Source organism: Thunnus albacares, chromosome 19, assembly GCF_914725855.1.
Source record: "Thunnus albacares chromosome 19, fThuAlb1.1, whole genome shotgun sequence".
Lineage (NCBI taxonomy): Eukaryota > Metazoa > Chordata > Actinopteri > Scombriformes > Scombridae > Thunnus > Thunnus albacares.
Window position 1 is genome coordinate 3,031,742 of NC_058124.1, and position 18,160 is coordinate 3,049,901.

The 18,160-nt window shown below is 40.0% G+C and overlaps 2 protein-coding genes across 2 annotated transcripts; one reads left to right on the plus strand and one right to left on the minus strand.

Moving 5' to 3' along the window:
- Positions 1-4,435: 4,435 nt before the first annotated feature.
- On the minus strand, positions 4,436-7,868 carry oxsm (3-oxoacyl-ACP synthase, mitochondrial). The gene is made up of 2 exons (XM_044336034.1): positions 6,650-7,868; positions 4,436-5,087 (listed from the first exon to the last, which is right to left on the minus strand). The coding sequence occupies exons 1-2, from the start codon at positions 7,639-7,641 to the stop codon at positions 4,685-4,687; spliced, it is 1,395 nt and encodes a 464-aa protein (XP_044191969.1). The 5' UTR covers positions 7,642-7,868; the 3' UTR covers positions 4,436-4,684.
- Positions 7,869-8,058: 190 nt separating this feature from the next.
- Positions 8,059-18,002, plus strand: ngly1 (N-glycanase 1). The gene is made up of 12 exons (XM_044336026.1): positions 8,059-8,299; positions 8,990-9,104; positions 9,372-9,590; positions 10,615-10,777; positions 10,890-11,109; positions 11,234-11,355; positions 12,249-12,394; positions 13,181-13,291; positions 13,376-13,561; positions 14,968-15,153; positions 17,015-17,192; positions 17,275-18,002. The coding sequence occupies exons 1-12, from the start codon at positions 8,199-8,201 to the stop codon at positions 17,448-17,450; spliced, it is 1,923 nt and encodes a 640-aa protein (XP_044191961.1). The 5' UTR covers positions 8,059-8,198; the 3' UTR covers positions 17,451-18,002.
- The last annotated feature ends 158 nt before the right edge of the window (positions 18,003-18,160 follow it).

An 18,160-nucleotide genomic window follows, 5' to 3' on the forward strand; every position in this document is an offset into this window, starting at 1 on the left:
TTTTGGCCCACAATATTACGACCTGTTGTATTGTTTTACAGGGAGAACAGCAGTAAATGAATCAGGAGACTGAGTGTTTCTATACAAGTCTAACATCAGTATGAACAAAGGAGCGTTCACATTAACCTTCCCTGCAATGAAATTGCCTACCACTGAAATCATGTTTTAAGTATTGGTGCAGTAATTGGATTACTTTCTTACTTTGAGTAACAAGTAGTGTAAAGGATTACAATTTAAAATTCAGGCATTCCGTAACATTCTTTGACTTAGACATTTTCGGTGGTCTTCTCATTTGCTATCTTACTAGGGGTTGGATGGTATGGGTGGATTAATAATTTGATTAATTTCATTTTGTTTTGTGTTCAGTAAAGAAATTTGTCTAGGACCTGGTAGCTTGGTGCAAGGGCAGGAGGTGAAGTGGGAAGAGACGGCTGGCTCCGCTAAACACTCTTAGGTGGGAGCAGACCTCAGATAAGCCTACATTCAGGAATCACCTGGTTTTGTTCAGAGTTGGAGGGTGTGTCAAGCTTCAGGATGGGACTTTTGGAGTGCTGTGTGCAGTCACTGGGGCTAATGCCACGTTCATGTCATATCGTTCAGACCACAATTACGAAAAACTAAGTCATATTCATGTCAACCTTTGAGTTGTAAATCCGAGTTAGAAATTTTGACAGTGACAAAATCTCCCAGTTGGTGAAAAGATAGAACTGTCAACAAAGCGTTAGCAAAATGGTGCAAGCTACCATTGCACTCAGCTACATCTAAATAAAATCCATTATTAACACTAATACAATTAGTGTAGCTGATTTAAAATGGGCTATACGCTGTTTTTTTGTATCTGGATTTCCTTATGAATGAACCACTCCAAATACACCACACAGCTGCTAATATAGGTTATTTATTGACCACAAGGCTAGCAGTGAGTATGTGTGAATGCTCCCAAGTCAGAATAATGGGAGGTTTTCCTGATTTTGCCATCCTGCTAACATTGTGTGAATGCAGCATAAGCTAGCTGTTGATGGTAAGTTAATACCTCCAAGCCATGGGCTGGTTGCTAATTAAACTGGCTGCTTGTTAAAATTTTGTGGTTTTAGAGGGAGTTACATAATGTAACTGTTTCTTTGCTGCTTGAAGACTATCACTGAGAAATAGTTACAGCACGTAACTCCCTATAAAGCCACAAATTGTCAGGGTTTTTCTTTTACTGTGTGTATGGATTAAATAAACAAGGTACAACATGTCATCTTTAGTGGTGTTGGTTGGTGTATTCTTGTATGTTTGACAGCTAGCAGTTTTCCTCTGTTTCCAGTCTTTATGTTAAGCTAAACTCACCTCCCAGCTCCAACTCCATATTTTCTGTACAGATATGAGAGTGTAGTATCCATCTTCTCATGTAACTCTCTCAAGAAAGTAAATAAGTGTATTTCCCAAAACTATTTCTTTAATACATTGTTCTGTCCAGTTTAATGCCACACAGTTCAACACTTTTGTTCTATAAGATGTAATGCACTCTGCAGACTGTGGGAGCAGCTAGCGAGGCTTTAGTCTTGTTTAATGTTGGCCCACTTATTATATTGTAAAACCTGTTTCTCTTTTCCCCTCAGTGGAATATAATTTACTGTACAGTGTGAGATTTGTTTTTCATTTAATGACAAAGTCTTACTCACATCATCCAAAAATCTTCACGGGGCAACTTAAACACACACATACTCTGAATCATCATTTCTGCAGGGATATAAACGCCTCCAAATGGGCACCCAGTGTCCCCTCACAGTCATTCGTCTCCCCCAGGAAGACAGGCAAGAACTGTGTGTCTCATCTCCCATAAAAAAGAGCAGAATAATTGTAGATCAAACTTTGAAGAAAGGGAACAATTTGGACAACTATCCTTTTCCCTTAGGGGGTTGTTTACTTTCATTTCAACCCTGACATAATGACACTTAGTCCCAATTAACCTCTCTTACCCATCCCAAAGCTCTGTTGATCCTGTGTTGTCCTTGCAACACTATATTAAAAGGCCACACCGGGCTAAATCAAAAGGAGAACAACACATAGTCCGAGGTCTTGGCTTGGAAAGTGCCCTCATAAGTGATAACAAAAGGCACTACGGTGAGATCATGCCTCCATTAGGATCTTATGAAAATCAGCTGTGTATACCTACAGCACCACTTATTTCCTAATTGCAATAAATTGTAACATTTTTTTGGAGTCTGGGTTCCTGTTTAAAGAAAACACAGGTTGGAAATAGGAAGCTAACAGCTAATACAATTACTCATATTAACCTCTTCCATTAAATGATTTCCTCTCAATTTACTCTAATGGCTCTAGGAGCCCTCTGTCTCTCTCTTGCTATTTCTCTTCAAAGCACTTTGATATTTCATCCTCTAAGGTCAGGTAATAAGAACAACATGAATGACCTGACCTTTAACCTCAGTCATTTTGGATGCTTGTGAATTGTGATGGTACTTATTTTTCTGCTGTAAGGTGTCTGCTGAATGCCAAACATGTAAACTGTACTGGGAATATACAAGAAAGCAACATGCATGACTTACTGGGAGCCAGCACCACCTGCTGGTGCCAAGTGCTACATACAGACATGAACTTTTCACAGTGATAGTTGAGCACAGTCATTATTTTAATGACTGTGCATTCATTATTCTAATGACTGTGCTGATCATTTTCAAATTTTGCCAAAGCAATTTAAAATAACACAATGATCTAAATGCTGTTTAAACACCTCCACACAACTCTTGTCTTGGTTCAAGGATGGCAATCAGCAGTCTTCATTCGCTAGACGCCAGAGACCAGATGAGATGAGATGTTCTGGATCATTAGTAAGAGGCGATTTGAGCTCAGATTCTCTTCACCCTGTTTTGTCACATTGTTACCTGTAAAGACACAGAGTGTGAAATAGCACAATAAGTATAAAGCAACTGCAGCATGTGTCATTTGTGTGTAGTTGTAGAATGTAAATGCCTCTTCAGGTCATTAAAACCTCCACATTCCCAATAACAATACTGAGGATGTGACCTTGAAATAAAACTAAGTCAGAAAAATCTAACCTCAAAGTTCTCATCTACAGTAGACATTTTTTTAAATCTTCAAACAACAGTCTGCTAACATCTGAAAGCTGTCCATTAGTCTGATAAGTTGGCCACTGAGCAGCTCCCACTTAAAAAGAACTTATTTTTTACTGTAAGTTGAATTATCTTGCAATGTTTTTATGCGCTTCAAAATGTGAGTTAACTAAATTTAAATAATTTGTCTTCTCATGACTTGTTACAATGTCAAACACACTGAGATAAGTTCACTGAACTTGAAACAAGCAGGGGAAAAAAATATAGTAGTGTATATTCAGTCAAAAAATGTTTAGTCATACTGACAGGCATTACTGTGTGTTTTCTCTCCAGTTACATTATCTCAGGTTGAAGAGTCAGTCAATGTGAAAGAGTAGTATGAAGCCTTTTGTGTCTCCAGAGGGAACTGTGTGAAATCTGACAAATTGCCTCAAGTGATGTCCCTTGAGTCAGCATTGAAAGCCTCTGTAGCTCACCCCTCATAGCAGCTCCAGGCTACATTAGACACTACTAGGATAACACCTAAATGTGTGAGGTTGAGTGAAGTCAAGTTGCATCGTGGTTAATGTAGGCACCAGGTTTTTACAATGAAGAAGGATGCATGTAATAAAAAAAACTAAATATCGCTGTTTTTGCTGCATTTATTTTTATCCTTTTTCTTTTTTTTTTTTAACTGTACTAAATTGGTGGAATACTCTTAAATGAAGAGTATGGTGTATGGAGGGTGAAGTATATACTAACCTTCATCATTCAGCATGGTTTTCATCATCTTCAGAGGAGGCAAGCAGGACAAGAAGTTTTCACCATGTATATTTTCTTCAAACCACAAGAAAGAATGATCTTTGGATTGGTTTAACCTTCAAGCAATGCATGCTGGGAGGTCTGCTAATATGCTAATCATGTCAGAATAGTACAAACAAGAACTCGTAAGTTCTGAAATGGGTCTGAGAATTATTACTTTTATGTTAACCTAAAACAGAATGAATAAAATGTATGTTTGTTTTATCAAGTTAATTTAGTTGTTGTTAATTTCACTAAAAACGTCTATGATGTTTTGCTGTGCAGGTGAGGGGTTAAGGGCCTTCCTCAAGGACACCTAAGCAGTGATAATAAGGGAGGGTCAAGTGGTACTTATTCACATCCCCTACTTGGATTTACCTTTTCAATCCAATCCATAAAAGAGGCGACCTTGTGGCAAGCCTGGAAACATGAACAATAATATTGGTAAGCAGAGCAACACAAAGGCCAGAAAGAAGATCAGCTTTTCCAAAGACCATAATACAGTTTCCTCTGATGTAACACTGTTTTTAGATTTGACCATTTTCCAGTCAAAAGAAGAACAAAAACAACAAAAATCATTTCAGAATTTTTAATCTTTGCAGGTTTAAATTACTGAAATTTCAAGTTTCTAAAAAAAATTAATGGAATCTTCTCAAGAAGTCACATTCAGTTCATTAGAGCTTCCCACAAGCAACCAGTGGTAGTTCTGATCAATTCTACTCATAAATATTCAGCCAGTTAAACTCTATGACACCAGAAGTAAAGAATACACACTGAATCAGATCAGACCCTTAATAAAAAGTCCAGTATGACTTTTTAGAGTGTCATCAGATGCTGGCGAGACACAGTGAGGCGTTGGTGCCGCCAAATCCAAATGAGTTAGAGAGGGCGACCCGTCTGCCCTGAGTCCGCCATGGCTGCGCTGTGCAGGGAACATAATTGAGGTTGAACTCGGGCTCAGTGCGGTCCAGGTTGAGAGTTGGGGGCAGGACACCGTGGTAGCAGGCCAAAGCGGTGAACGCTGTCTCCAGAGCACCCGCGGCCCCAAGGAGATGTCCTGTGGCTCCCTTGGTGGAGGAGACGGCCAGACTTCCGATGCTTTGCTCAAAGAGCCTCTTGATGGCAGCATTTTCAGCCGCGTCACCCAAAGGTGTGGAGGTGGCGTGGGCGTTCACATACGTCACATCTGCTGGTGAGATGCAAGCATCTCTGATGGCTGCTGACATGCATCTGTGGAGACAGTGGTCTGACAGTTATCAAGTACTTCAGGTTTATTATAACTTGGGTTTAACTTTTGTAGTGTTGGCCATGATTTCTATTAGTACTGATAAGATTGCCGTCACCAAAGTAAATGTGGAAACAGAGCAATATGACGGGGCAGGAAACGAGTCAGATACACAGACAGGTTCTAAACAAGCTAACAGTTTAGCCAAATTATCTAAACACTTTATTCTGAAGTAAAGTAAAAAGTAACAACTGAAAAACTGTGATATGTAGTGTATCTCAAAGGTTTGTTTACAACCTGTTTGATTGTCTGACTACACATGTTTCTTGCAGCTGATGTCTTTTAGCAATGTTGCTGTGTTCCCTAATCTCAGCAATTAAAGCTGCACTACTCAATATTTTTATGACTCTATCTACCATTTCCTCAGCTCTGAGCAGTTTAGCCTCTTTTAGCTCATTGTTTTGGTTTTCCGGCAGGCAAAATCTTCTCTCATCAACATTTCAGCAGCAGCAGGCAGCTGTTTTTCCAATGAAAAAGCTCTGATAAACCTGCTGTACACTATATGCCCAGCAGCAAACAGCAGACAGACACAGTTAGCGACTAGCTGGTGAACATAGTGGAGCATTTAGCTGCTAAAGAGCCAGAAATTTTTTCTCAAGAGGAGGCCAAACAAGACCAAAAGGAAAGTGAGCAAGTGATTCATCAGGAAACCAGAAAAACAACTTCAAATGCGTCTGCTGAATGAGGTTATATGTGTGAAAATGGTTTGCTAACAAATTGGTCATAACAGGCTTGAAAGGTGAGTATGTCAGTGTTTTTTATCTTGTGCTGCTGCCCACTAGTGGCAAAATGAATAAAAAGATTATTGCTGCTTTACCTCGGTGGTAAGAATTATGACCAAAACTACAAAAAGTATGATCCTTGTTATTATAAGTAGATATTATCCTTAATAGTAGTTTTATGGATTCATTTTGGGCATTTATTATTATTTGAAAGTTAAAGAACCTCAAAAGATGTTTTAAAACACATTGCGTCTGATATGGCTTTTCAACAAAAACATTCAATTACCTAGTTAAAATGTCCTAAACTTACAATTAAACTTGAAATTTCCAGAATCTGCATATGCAAATATTTTTTCTTTCAAAACTTTAACTGCTGGACACATGTCTCCTACTTCTAAAGTCCATTCTCAGTGCATGTGCACTGGAGGCTTCAAGTTTCCTTCTCCCACTTGTGTAAGTTGCATACTGGACCATGATTGGCTCCAAACTAATTGTGATGTCACAAATCATGATTGTATGTTCACTCCTTTAACTCAGATTTAAGATGAACTCAGAGAAACTTTCCCTCTTTCAGCAGATGAATGTTAAAACAAACTCTGCACATACAGTACATCACTCTGCACAGTGAAAATAACAACATCCAAGTGAAGGAACAATAAACAAAACACATATTTTTGATTGGAGACTTCAAAATGTTGAATATAAGTACAACATGTTGGCTTTCAAATGGTTAAACAAGAAAAACAAAACAAGTTCCAGCTTCCAAAAACCCTAAAATGAATCACCTGAATGCCCCGTCTCCATCTGCAGTGGGTGCGGTGATGTGGCTGGCGTCCCCTGAGAGCCCATAGCCCAGGATCTCTGCATAGATTCTGGCTCCTCTCTTCACTGCATGGTCTCGCTCCTCCAGCAGGAGCACTGCAGCTCCTTCACCCATCACAAAACCCTCTCTCTCTGGGTGAAAGGGTCTTGATGCCAGCTTGGGTTCGTCATTCCATTTAGTGGCAAGGGCACGCGCCCTTGCAAAGCCGGCTATTGACAGAGGACCCACACAGGATTCTGTTCCCCCCGTAACCATAGCAATTGCATCACCGTGGGCAATGAACCTTGCAGCATCACCTATAGCGTGTGCGCCTGTGGTGCATGCTGTGGACACAGCATGGTTGGGACCCTTCAGCTTGTGTTTGATACTAATGTGTCCTGCAGCCATGTTGACAAGAATGCGAGGCACAAAGAAGGGGCTGACTTTGTTGTAACCCTTCTCTTGGAAAGCAGTGGAGGTGCGAGCGATTTCCTCCAGTGACACCATGCCCATGCCAACGGCCACCCCTGTAGTGAGCTGTTCCTCTGGTGTTTTGGGGTACCACCCTGAGTCCTCCAGAGCAAGCTGAGCGGCTGCCAGGGCCATCACAGTGGCTGGTGACATGCTGCTGATCTCCCCACGAGAGGCAAAGCTCTCCTCCTTGAACTGGCCCTCTTCAGACCCTCTGGGTACCACCGCTGCAACTTTACAGGGAACAGTGTTGTACTGCTCAGAGTCAAGAGCAACAAGCCCACTGTGACCCCTGATGAGGCGCTCCCAGACCAGAGCAGTCCCTGTGCCCAGAGGACACACTAACCCAATGCCAGTGATAACTACCCTTCTTCTCTGCTGTGCAGAGCTGTGACATCTGGAGGCTTGGCTTGTACAAACACAGGCACTGTTTTGAAGAAGTGTTCTTATAGTCTGTTGCCTCAGCTGCAGTTTAGTCCAACAGGAGAGTGATGACGCAGACATGCTGATATCTTGAAGTTTAACACTGCTAGCTTGTAGCTTTGCTGAATCTCCTCTCAGTGTGAGAAAGATAAATATATACGAAACCAGAAACAGCAGTAACTTACTCAGAGCATGCTGCAAAGTTCTGTCACTTGTTCAAATATCCAAATGAGAAAAGAGTCTCATCCTTGCATTTGTCTGCAGCTGACTTCGAGTAGTCTTTCTGAACGCCAGCTTCTTTTAACATACAAATATTCATTTTAAATATGTAATCAAATCGATAAAACAGTAACATAGCGCAGCATGAAACAATTTTATGGCGAAATAACAATACAATTATACATAATATATAATTGTTTTATTTTTATTTTTTACAGCTGCAAACATTTATTCAGGCGGTGATAGGTCAGCTACATCAAGGACCCAAAACACCCGCCCCCCATTTTTTTAACGTTCTTTATTATACAAAAAATTCCAAAACATCTCCTTAGCCACAGAGCACAGTGACACTATTAGCATTAGTGATTATACTCAAAAGTGGAAGGACTTTTCTTTTAGTTTGCTCCAGAAACACTAACATGGCTGCGTCACCAGCAGTCACAACACTATGTGAGAATTCAAATGAAGTCTTTCTAGACGTCGCCAAGTTGTTACTCACCTACGCGGACAATATTTTAAGGTAAGGTTGTGAACTAGACAACGCGACATGAGGTGTTAAGCTGAGACTGTATTAGAAATATTCTATATAATACGAATAATACAGTAGCATCTAACATCATTTCAGCAACAGTCAGACTAACCGGTGAAGCTAGCTGCCTTTGAGCACCGGTATACTCCTTAGCTGCAGTTTACACAGAGCGTTACACCAAACTGTTCAAAAATCCGGCATTTTTAATTGGCCGTGTTTATGAGTCTTGACCTCTATGGTCTTGACGTAACTTCAGTACTAACCGTCAGGGTGCAGTGGTGAATTCGGCATAAGTCTGACTCACCAGAGAGTACAGAGAAACGGATACGATCTGAATATTCACCAGTAACTCACACTTGTTTGCCTTAAGTAGTGAAGTAAAGTCTCAAATTCAAGTTAACACATTAACAGAGACTCGATTGAAATGTAGCTTTAAGAAAAGACCAACCTCTGTGCAATGGTAAAGCAGTAGTAATGAAAGTAGGATGTTACTGCCACACGTGGACATCAATATGCAGTAACACCAGTTAATCGAGTAACTCAAATTACTTTGTGTGTAATTTTCTTATGTATGAACTCATAATTCATTGGTTTGTACAAAGTAATTTGCCTCTTCCACCATAGAGGAACAAAATGTATTTCCTGAAAGGTTTCTCAACAGTCTTACTTCCTTCTCGACAGGAATCCCAATGAAGAAAAGTATAGATCGATCCGTATAGGCAATCCCACTTTTTCCACTAGGCTGCTGCCCATCAAAGGTGCTGTGGAATGCCTCTTTGAGATGGGATTTGAGGAGGTAATTTGCTGAAGCTCCACTTACAAAGTGACAGGTGGTTATTAGGCTGTGTGGTTGTATCTGTGACCTATCTGTGAGTAAATAAAGTACACAGATCAGATGCCTCTTTTTATACTTTAATACTGAAAAAATACAACATGAAAATGCAATATAGAGGCTGATAGAGCCTATTTCTTTTTGTTAGTTTGGTTTGTTCAGTTAATGTGGTAATGATGCCTCATGTACCTTTAACAGCCAAGTCAGAATCACAATTGCGCCTCTTTTCAGGCTGAAACCCACCTGGTTTTTCCCAAGTCTGCATCAGTGGAACAGCTGAGACTCATCAGGGAATCCATAGCAACAGAAAGGGATCAGCGACTACGCGGTGGGCAGCCTGTCCAACCTACTGCTCAGGCTCTTGTGGCCTCTGCCCCAGCTTCAGCTCCAGAAAGCTCTGCTGCTTCCAGCCAGCCAGTTACATCACCTCCACCACAACCATCATCCTTGGTAACGATGCATTCCTGTTATAAATGAAAAGATACTGTGAATATACGCTGTATATATCTGTTGTATTCATGCGTAATAATTTAATTGTAGCAGGGTCACAGTGGAGGCTAACACATCTCAACTCAGTTTGCTCACTTTTTTTTTGGTTAAAATCTTTTCCATATGAAATTGAGAATCTACTAATCTATTATGGACATATTGCCTTAATAATTAGAAACCCCAATTAATGCCAGTTAGCCAGATGAGGAGGGTGTCGAAGCCCTGATTTGTGAGTATGCTACATTTATAATGTAGAACAGTGTATTCCATAAACTGGTTAATTTACTATCATTACATGAATGTGTGATAAAGAGCAGCTATATAAAATTCTCTGCCTTCTTTATCATTAGGGACTGCAGGAATATTATTAGGAGGGGAGGGAAAAGATCAGAAAAGAGGTTATGTGTTTTTTCTTTTTGCTGAAGGGATGGTAGTCTGACTTTTTTGTACTAGGACTGGGTCTTTTACTTTTCTCTCATCCCAAATGTATATTTTATGGGTCATAAATGTGCTCTTTTTCATATGCATAGGACAGCAATCCTGTTTCTGGCTTTATTTTCCTCTTAATACAATGAACTAGTTGCTAATAGGACTTGTATGCATCAATATCATGTCATTAGTTTGATTGTGACAGTCAGACATCTGATCATATGTCAAGCTATAGCATCATTTGATCTAATTCATATATATGTTATCATATGGAATCTGGGAATGGACTTCAAAAAGGGTGGGGTGCAAAGAAAATATTATTATTAACATTATATATAATATTATTAATGCCAGGGAGGGCCTTGCTATTAAAAAATAAGGTGAAATAAGATTCAGCACCCACCCCAAATCATTTTTACACACCTCCTTACATCTCTCTCTCATCAATATCATGTATACAATACCTGCCTCACTGTTGAAAAACTGTCACTCTGTCACCACTTTACATTCCTCTAAGTTCGTTTATGACCTGGATGTTTTGTGTTGTGTCTGTCAGGAGAGCAGCATGAGCTTCTTTGTGACTCTCCAGTCGAACTTCCAACACGTGATGATGTATGAAAGCCCTGAGCTGCAGCAGAAAGCCAGGAGCCACATCCCTCACCAGCAGCTGTTCTCTGCTGCTGAACAGAAGCTGAAGGAGGCTACAGAGGTCGACTCAGGTGCAAGTCCCACTGCGCATTCGAAAGAATCGGTTTTGTATTTATATGCAAATCAAGTGATACTGAATGCAGTGATTCAGAGAAACCAGCTGACCTTTTTTACTGTTTGTAGAATGTAAACTTGGAAAGGAGGTCTTCCTGGTGCTGGAGTTGCTTAGATGGTTCAAGCAGGACTTCTTCTCCTGGGTCGACTGTCTGCCCTGCAGCCGCTGTGGAGGCCAGACCCAGAACGCCGGCTCCCTTAGTCCCAGCACCGACGACCTCCGCTGGGGAGCCCAGCGAGTGGAGAACCATCACTGTCAGAGCTGCCAGCTCTCCACCAGATTCCCCAGGTCTGTTTGTGTGTTTGTGACATTTTGACTGTGATAAGGGTGTTTAGGACTAGCACTTGAGACTTGTTTTGTCTTAACCCTTGGACAAATATACATTTTGTTTTCTGTGTATTGTCAATACCAGGTACAACAATCCTGAAAAGTTGCTGGAAACCAGGAGGGGGCGCTGTGGGGAGTGGGCCAACTGTTTCACCCTGTGCTGCAGAGCCCTCGGCCTTGAGGCCAGGTACATCTGGGATAGCACAGGTATGTGCAGGAATAACAGATTTAAGGAGCATACTGTCACATATGTCGACATGACAGAATTTGCTGACATGGAGTCCTCTCTGAATATTAGTCAGTGTTATTATCATCTACAGTACATGCCTCTCCAGAGAGATGAGTTTCACTTTCAGTGTGCAGTGTGAAGCTGCTCATCAGGCTGAGTTTCAGTTGAGAGTTTTAATGTTTTGTGATGGTTTCACTTGCTTTCCTATCTGGGCAAGGACAGAAGTCTGTGCAAAACACTGAACAGTTACAATTTTTATTAGGCCTGGGTGATAAAATGATAGCGATATGTACCATTGATAGATGCTTCATCAATAGCAATAAGAAAATAGTTTGATAGAATGTTGGATAGTTTCACCTAAATGCATTAAATGCAAACCGCCATGAAAGCACATAACAAATACACAATTTTGCATGAACAAACCCCAAGTGTGCTCCCTCCCTGGCTCATAAACAGCCTGTCATGTCCATTGATGGACAGCCAATCATTTAACAGGTGTGTTGTTCGGTTGCGCCAACATGTGACACAACAACAGAAACTGTGTGGAGTGAGAAAATGAGTGCAGATGTGTGTAGCTTGACAAAATAAAGTAAATTCAACCTTTTTTCCTCTGGTCTTTATTAAAGATAGGTCATTTAAAATGATCAATAATAATCTATATTTACTCAAAGGAAACATTTTATCGTGGTCATTCTTTCAGCTATATCACCCAGCCCTAATTTGTATTAATATTTTGCGGTAAAAGTAATTTAAGATACTGAATACCTGGTGTTGATAGCTGCAGTCACAAATATCAGGGCTTAGACAACAGAAGGGTACTGTAACGTATGAAAGTCTCAGTTAAAATCAGTCCTGTTCTCTATTGTTTCAGACCATGTGTGGACAGAGATTTACTCAGCCTCTCAGCGTCGTTGGCTGCACTGTGACTCCTGTGAGAACGTCTGTGATAAACCTTTGATGTATGAAGCTGGCTGGGGGAAGAAACTGGCCTACGTTCTCGCTTTCTCTAAGGACCAGGTCAGAAAAATGAACACATACTACAAGAACTTCTATTACTACAGCTATCAACTGTTCAAATCTATACTGATATCACTCCACTACTACTTTTACTACCAGTATTTGGCTGTCAGTGGGTCAGTTTGCCTACCACTACAGAATAATATATCTCTACAACTATTATGTGGATCGCCATGAAATCTTATACAGACATTCATGTTCCCCACAAGATCAATCTTAGTGACTTTGGTGATCCCTGAACTTTCCCCTAGCGCCACCTTGAGGTTGTTATTTGTGACTCACAAGAAAGTATCTTGAACCTTTTGACTGTTTTTTTTAAATTTTTTTATTTATTTACTTCTTCAGTGGGTTTGGGGCTGAGGGCCACAGACAGGATAGGGACATCAGAAAGTAGTGAGAGACAGACTAACACATTATCTTTTTCAGGGGATTTGTTGACAATAAGAAAAATAAAGAATAACACCAGTCTTCTCCTTTACTCTTAACTGCCATTAGTTCCTTTTCTCTGCTTTAAGAGAGAAAAAGATGTTCTATTGTGTAAAAGTGTAATCATCAGTCAGTGAGTGTGCTGTATGTAGGTGCTTTGTTGTGGAGGACTAAGGAATAGCTTTCGCTTTATCACCCCCTATGGGAAAATCATCATAGCTTTGAAAATGTCAGAATGCAGTGGTGAGATGCACCAATTCCACACTGCAGCAGCAAAGAGCTGCACTGTTTTACTGTTGTTTCAAATGAATTCTCTTCCAGCTTATACCAGACATGTTTGTGTGTGTGTGTGTGATGCAGGTAGTTGATGTGACGTGGAGATATTCCTGCAAACATCCAGAGGTTTTGTCGAGAAGGACCAGGGTTCAGGAGGCCTGGTTGCTGCATACCATTAATGGGCTCAATGCATCTGTGAGTCTTTTTAACACTGCATGTAAGACTAGTTGTCATGGTGATTCCGATTTTAACCATTTTGCATCTGCTCTGATTCTGAAGAGGCAGCAGTCCCTGACTCCAGACAGGAAGAAGGAGCTGACGGAGCGGCTGCTTGTTGAGCTCGTGGAGTTCATTTCCCCAAAGAAACCAAAACCAGGCGAGTTGGGAGGACGCAGCTCTGGCTCTCTGGCCTGGAGGATAGCAAGGGGGGAGACCAGAGGGGCTGATACAGGGACCTCCACACAGGTACCCATATAATATATATGTTGTTATAATGGATCTCATTGCACTCTTTAGTTACTCATGCATTTCATTATTTCTGTTTAAATAGACATCATGACAGAACACAAAAAATCTGTTTATTGGCTAGGGATCAGTATTAGGCTTCAGTCAATATTTTTGATGATTATTACAGGTGATTGAGTTTGCCTGTAATTCTATTTTATCCCAATATTGAAGGTCCTTATAGGAAAACCGCAGTTTATTACACAATAACATGCTGCACTACACTTGTGGAACAGCCTTCCTAATCATCTGAGGGCAGCACAGACCCTAGACTCTTTAAAAACATGCTTGAAAACCTTTATTCAGGAAGGCTTTTTCTTTATATTATAGACATATTTTAGTGGCAGCTAATCTGTCTGAACTGTTGGTGTTTCTTGCCCTGTTGCCTGTTCCCAGGTCTCAGCAGTTGCTTTGGTATGTACAGTGCTGGCTGATAGAAATGATGTGCACAGCTACAAAAAGAACTCCAAGTAATAAAATGTAGTTTTTCTTTAAATAAAAAAAGGAATTCATGAATTACATGCATTATTTACTCTTTCCCCCTAAATTTGATCTTCTATCAATTGATATAGGCCATTGGACACTAAAACTTTCAGTAAAAACCAAAGATGATATAATGATATACACTCAGTTTCCAGTTTATCAGGTCCATCAAGTTAAAACTATAATGCAGTCAAATCCAACAGCATATGTTGTGTTTTATTGAGTAGTGTTTCTAATATTACCTCTACCCTAATTGATATAAATTAGGCGGAAATTGGGAAAAAGAATCTCAACAAAATTTGAACTTACAACCAACATTTATAAGGACAAAAAAATAAGTAATCAAACACCATGCAGGGGCAGATCAGCATTGAGGTCAAGAAGCCACCAGTACTGTATTCTTAATATTTTAATAGCTTGATAGCTTAAAGGACCAGTGTGTAGGATTTAGTGCCATCTAATGGTGAGGTTGCAGATTGCAACAAACTGAATACACCTCCCCTCATCCTCCCCTTCCAAGCGTGAAGGAGAACTTACGGTGGTCACAAAACTCACGAAAACAGGAAAGGCCCTCTCTAGAGCATGTATTTGACTTGTCCATTTTGGGCTACCGTAGAAACATGGTGGTGCAACATGGCGGGCTCCGTGGAAAAGGACCCTCTCCCTATGTAGATATAAAGGGTTCATTCTAAGGTAACAAAAACACAATGAGTCTTATTTTCAGGTGATTATACACTAATTAAAACATTCATGAATATTATTTTCCATTTCTGCCAAGTCAGTTCTGCTAGATGCCACTAAATTTTACACACTGCACCTTTAATAGTTTATCTAATTCAGTTTGGTATTTGTCTGAAAGAACGTGTATCTGTCTGTGTGCTCAGGCTCCAGGTTATGTGTTTACTCCCACTGAGAAAGAGAAGAGTGATGGATTACTGCATGTGCGCTACAGTGCCACCAAAGACCAATACTGTCGAGTGTCCAACAACTCTGAGGTTATTCAGAGCTGGGATCATTGTGTGTGGAGGAAGGAGTCAGTCTTCAGGAAGGTGGAAAGTGACTGGCAGATGGTATGTTTAAAGTCCTCCACTCAGAAATATGTTTTTCTTCTTGTTCCTACTGTTGGATGTTTGAGCTTCACTGTGCCGAATGATGTATGTGCAGTTTCACACTAGAGGGCTGTTTTCACAATCATCTGCTGAAAGTGGAAAGTTTCTCTGTGCTCATTGACAATCTGATTTTTAGGGGTGGGCCTATGAGCATGATTTGTGACATCACAACTAGTTTGGAAGCCAGTCCTGGTCCAGTATTCAACTTACTCGAGTGTGATGTGGAAACTTGAAGTCTCCAGTGCACAAACACTGAGAATGGACTCCAGCAGTTAAACTTCTGAAAATAAAAATATTTGCATATTCATAGATTCTGGAATTTTTGATGAGGGAGAAGGAGCAGACTTTAAGTATTTTAATGTGGTAATTATACTTTTTTGTGGAAAAAACATATCAGACACACGTTATTGTTCAAAGCTGAGTATTATTATGTGTCTTAATATATGTCTGGAGGGGATCTTTTACATACCGTTTGAACATTATTTGTAGACTATAACTCAGGATCGGAAACACATTCTTAATGCTAAGAACTCAACACAAGTATAACAATGTGTTCATTGTGCATTTTTATCGTAAATGCATAATAATAGAGACATTTTGACGTCCGCTAATAGACTTCATGAACTTTTGTCATGGCTCAAAGGGAAATAATGCTTCAGTAAAATCCCAAAGAACTTAAATAGCAATTCCAGTATAAATTCAGACTTTGTTTCTTTACATTTTCAATTATTTTGTGTTAAAATAACACATTTTACATTAACTGCAAAAAGAGTGTGGGGTGCATGCACATCCAAAAAAACTTTTACAAGTGCTTGATCAAATAATAAACTAAGGGCCAAAATCAGACACAAAATTAAACCTACGTTTTTGACAATGCTGACTAAGATCTCTGTTAAATCAAAATGTTGCTCTATTAAATTTCCTGTGCCTGATCACCGTCTTCGTTTAGCGTCTTACATGCCAACATTTGCAAACTAGCACTGAACACACAGTACAGTTGAAGCTGATGGGATATCATGAGTTTTGCAGGTATTTTGTCATAAACAATGTATTAGACAGGTTAAAATGTTGACCAGAAGATGGTGCTAGATGAAATGTTATTGCAATTGATCCTGAGAGGGACATGAATGTGTGTAACAAATTGTATGGCAATTACCAGACATACCAACCTCATGGTGATGCCAAAGGAAAAGTCAGGAGATCACCAGAGTAATTAGGATTCATCCTCTGGGGTCCATGAATGTCTTACGAAATTTCATCGCAAACTATCTTGTTGAGATATTTTAGTCTGGACCACAGTGGCTGACTGATTGACCGTCATAATGGTCGATAAAAGAATGGTAATTGAAGTTGAAGAGGCTGAGCCACAGAAACAAAAGTGTTTTCACTGACATGAAGCTGTATATAAAAAATTATTTTTCCCAAAACATGTTTTAAATCTCATAGGAACAATATTTGTTAGACTGTCTTTAGTGTTGTGGGAGTGGTTGTTTTTGACTAGATTAAAATGGTTGGAAAGGTGGGGAGGTGCAGATTTGTACACAATCCTGTGGGAAATACTCATCTTAATTAGCACCACCCTTTTATCCATGGGGAGAAGATTCAATTTTTTAAAATGAACTGCATCAAGATGTGTAGCTTATTTTGCGCAGTCTTGTTTTTAAGTACTATCTTCCTATTCTATCTTACATCTTAGTGATGTAAGATAGTATAGGAATGTAGGAAATGAAAGTAAAAGGTTCATACCAGAGTCATCTTTTTAAAGACCAAGGAGCAACATGCAGCTGTAGGTGTGATTATCTGATTGTACTTCTTCCTGCAGGTGTACCTTGCTCGAACAGAAGGCTCCTCTATGGGAAGAATCAGCTGGAAGTTTGACTTTGCTCCAGCAGGAATGACAATAAAGTCTATCACCATCATGGCCAATAGCCAGACCTTCCACTCGGGAAAAGTCTGTTGGCAGTTGCAGGCAGGCCAGATTACTACAGAGTTTTCTGGAGGTATGTAAGAGATACTCTGATAACATACCCCAAATAGGAATGTGTGATGTGATCTATTAATGACTTCCTCCTCCACCTTCAGATGGGAAAATGCAGTCGTTCCAGACTCTAGATGGCTCCTCAGAGTTCATGGTTGAAGCAGAACTCAGTGGTGGGGAAGGGGAGTCATCATGGCAGCACTCTCAGCTCTTCAGACAGAGCTTGAAGGAGACGGAGGAGCCTTCGTTTGATATCCTCATCCACCTACAAGATGCTTAACAGTTGTTTTATTCATCAAGATTGGACCCTTAATTCTTTTTCACTGTTGAGTGCTCTGACAAGTTCAGGGATAATTGTTTGGATGATAGTTTTTGTTCTGAAGTTAATGTTTGATGACAAACCAGTGCAATATTTAAATTTGTGTCAGTCCTCTGGAATGGTTAAATATGCATGGTCTAGTGATAGATGAATGAAGACATGAATTTTGTACCAATTACAGATGTTGTCACACATTTTAAACTTTTGATTTGACTAAGAGCCAGATAACACATAACGTTACAATATACCTGTAAAGCGTTTTAACATAAAGCCGTAGAGTTTTTGTAATATTTGCCTCCACTGTCACACAGCAGACCAGGGCTGCCAGCTCAGGTTGCTCCAGTTGTCATGCTACTATTAAACAGTAATTTTTTGGTGAGTGTGTTATTTAATACTGGGTTACTGGACAGAACAAATAAATGTTAGTATTGGTGTATGGAAAGGGCTGAATGTTAGTAAATGTATGGTGTAATAAAGATATTTTTTGCAGTCTTGTAGTCGAGTGTAAAGCTATGGCCGGGTGTGCATTACTGTCTGCTGTTGAGTCTTGGTGGATTTTTGTCGCCATCTCGCGTTGAAAACAAAGAATGGCTCACTGACTGATGACTTTTTCTATTGGCCGACATACCGGTGCCTTTGAAAAGCAGCCACCTGATTGGTGGATTTATCTG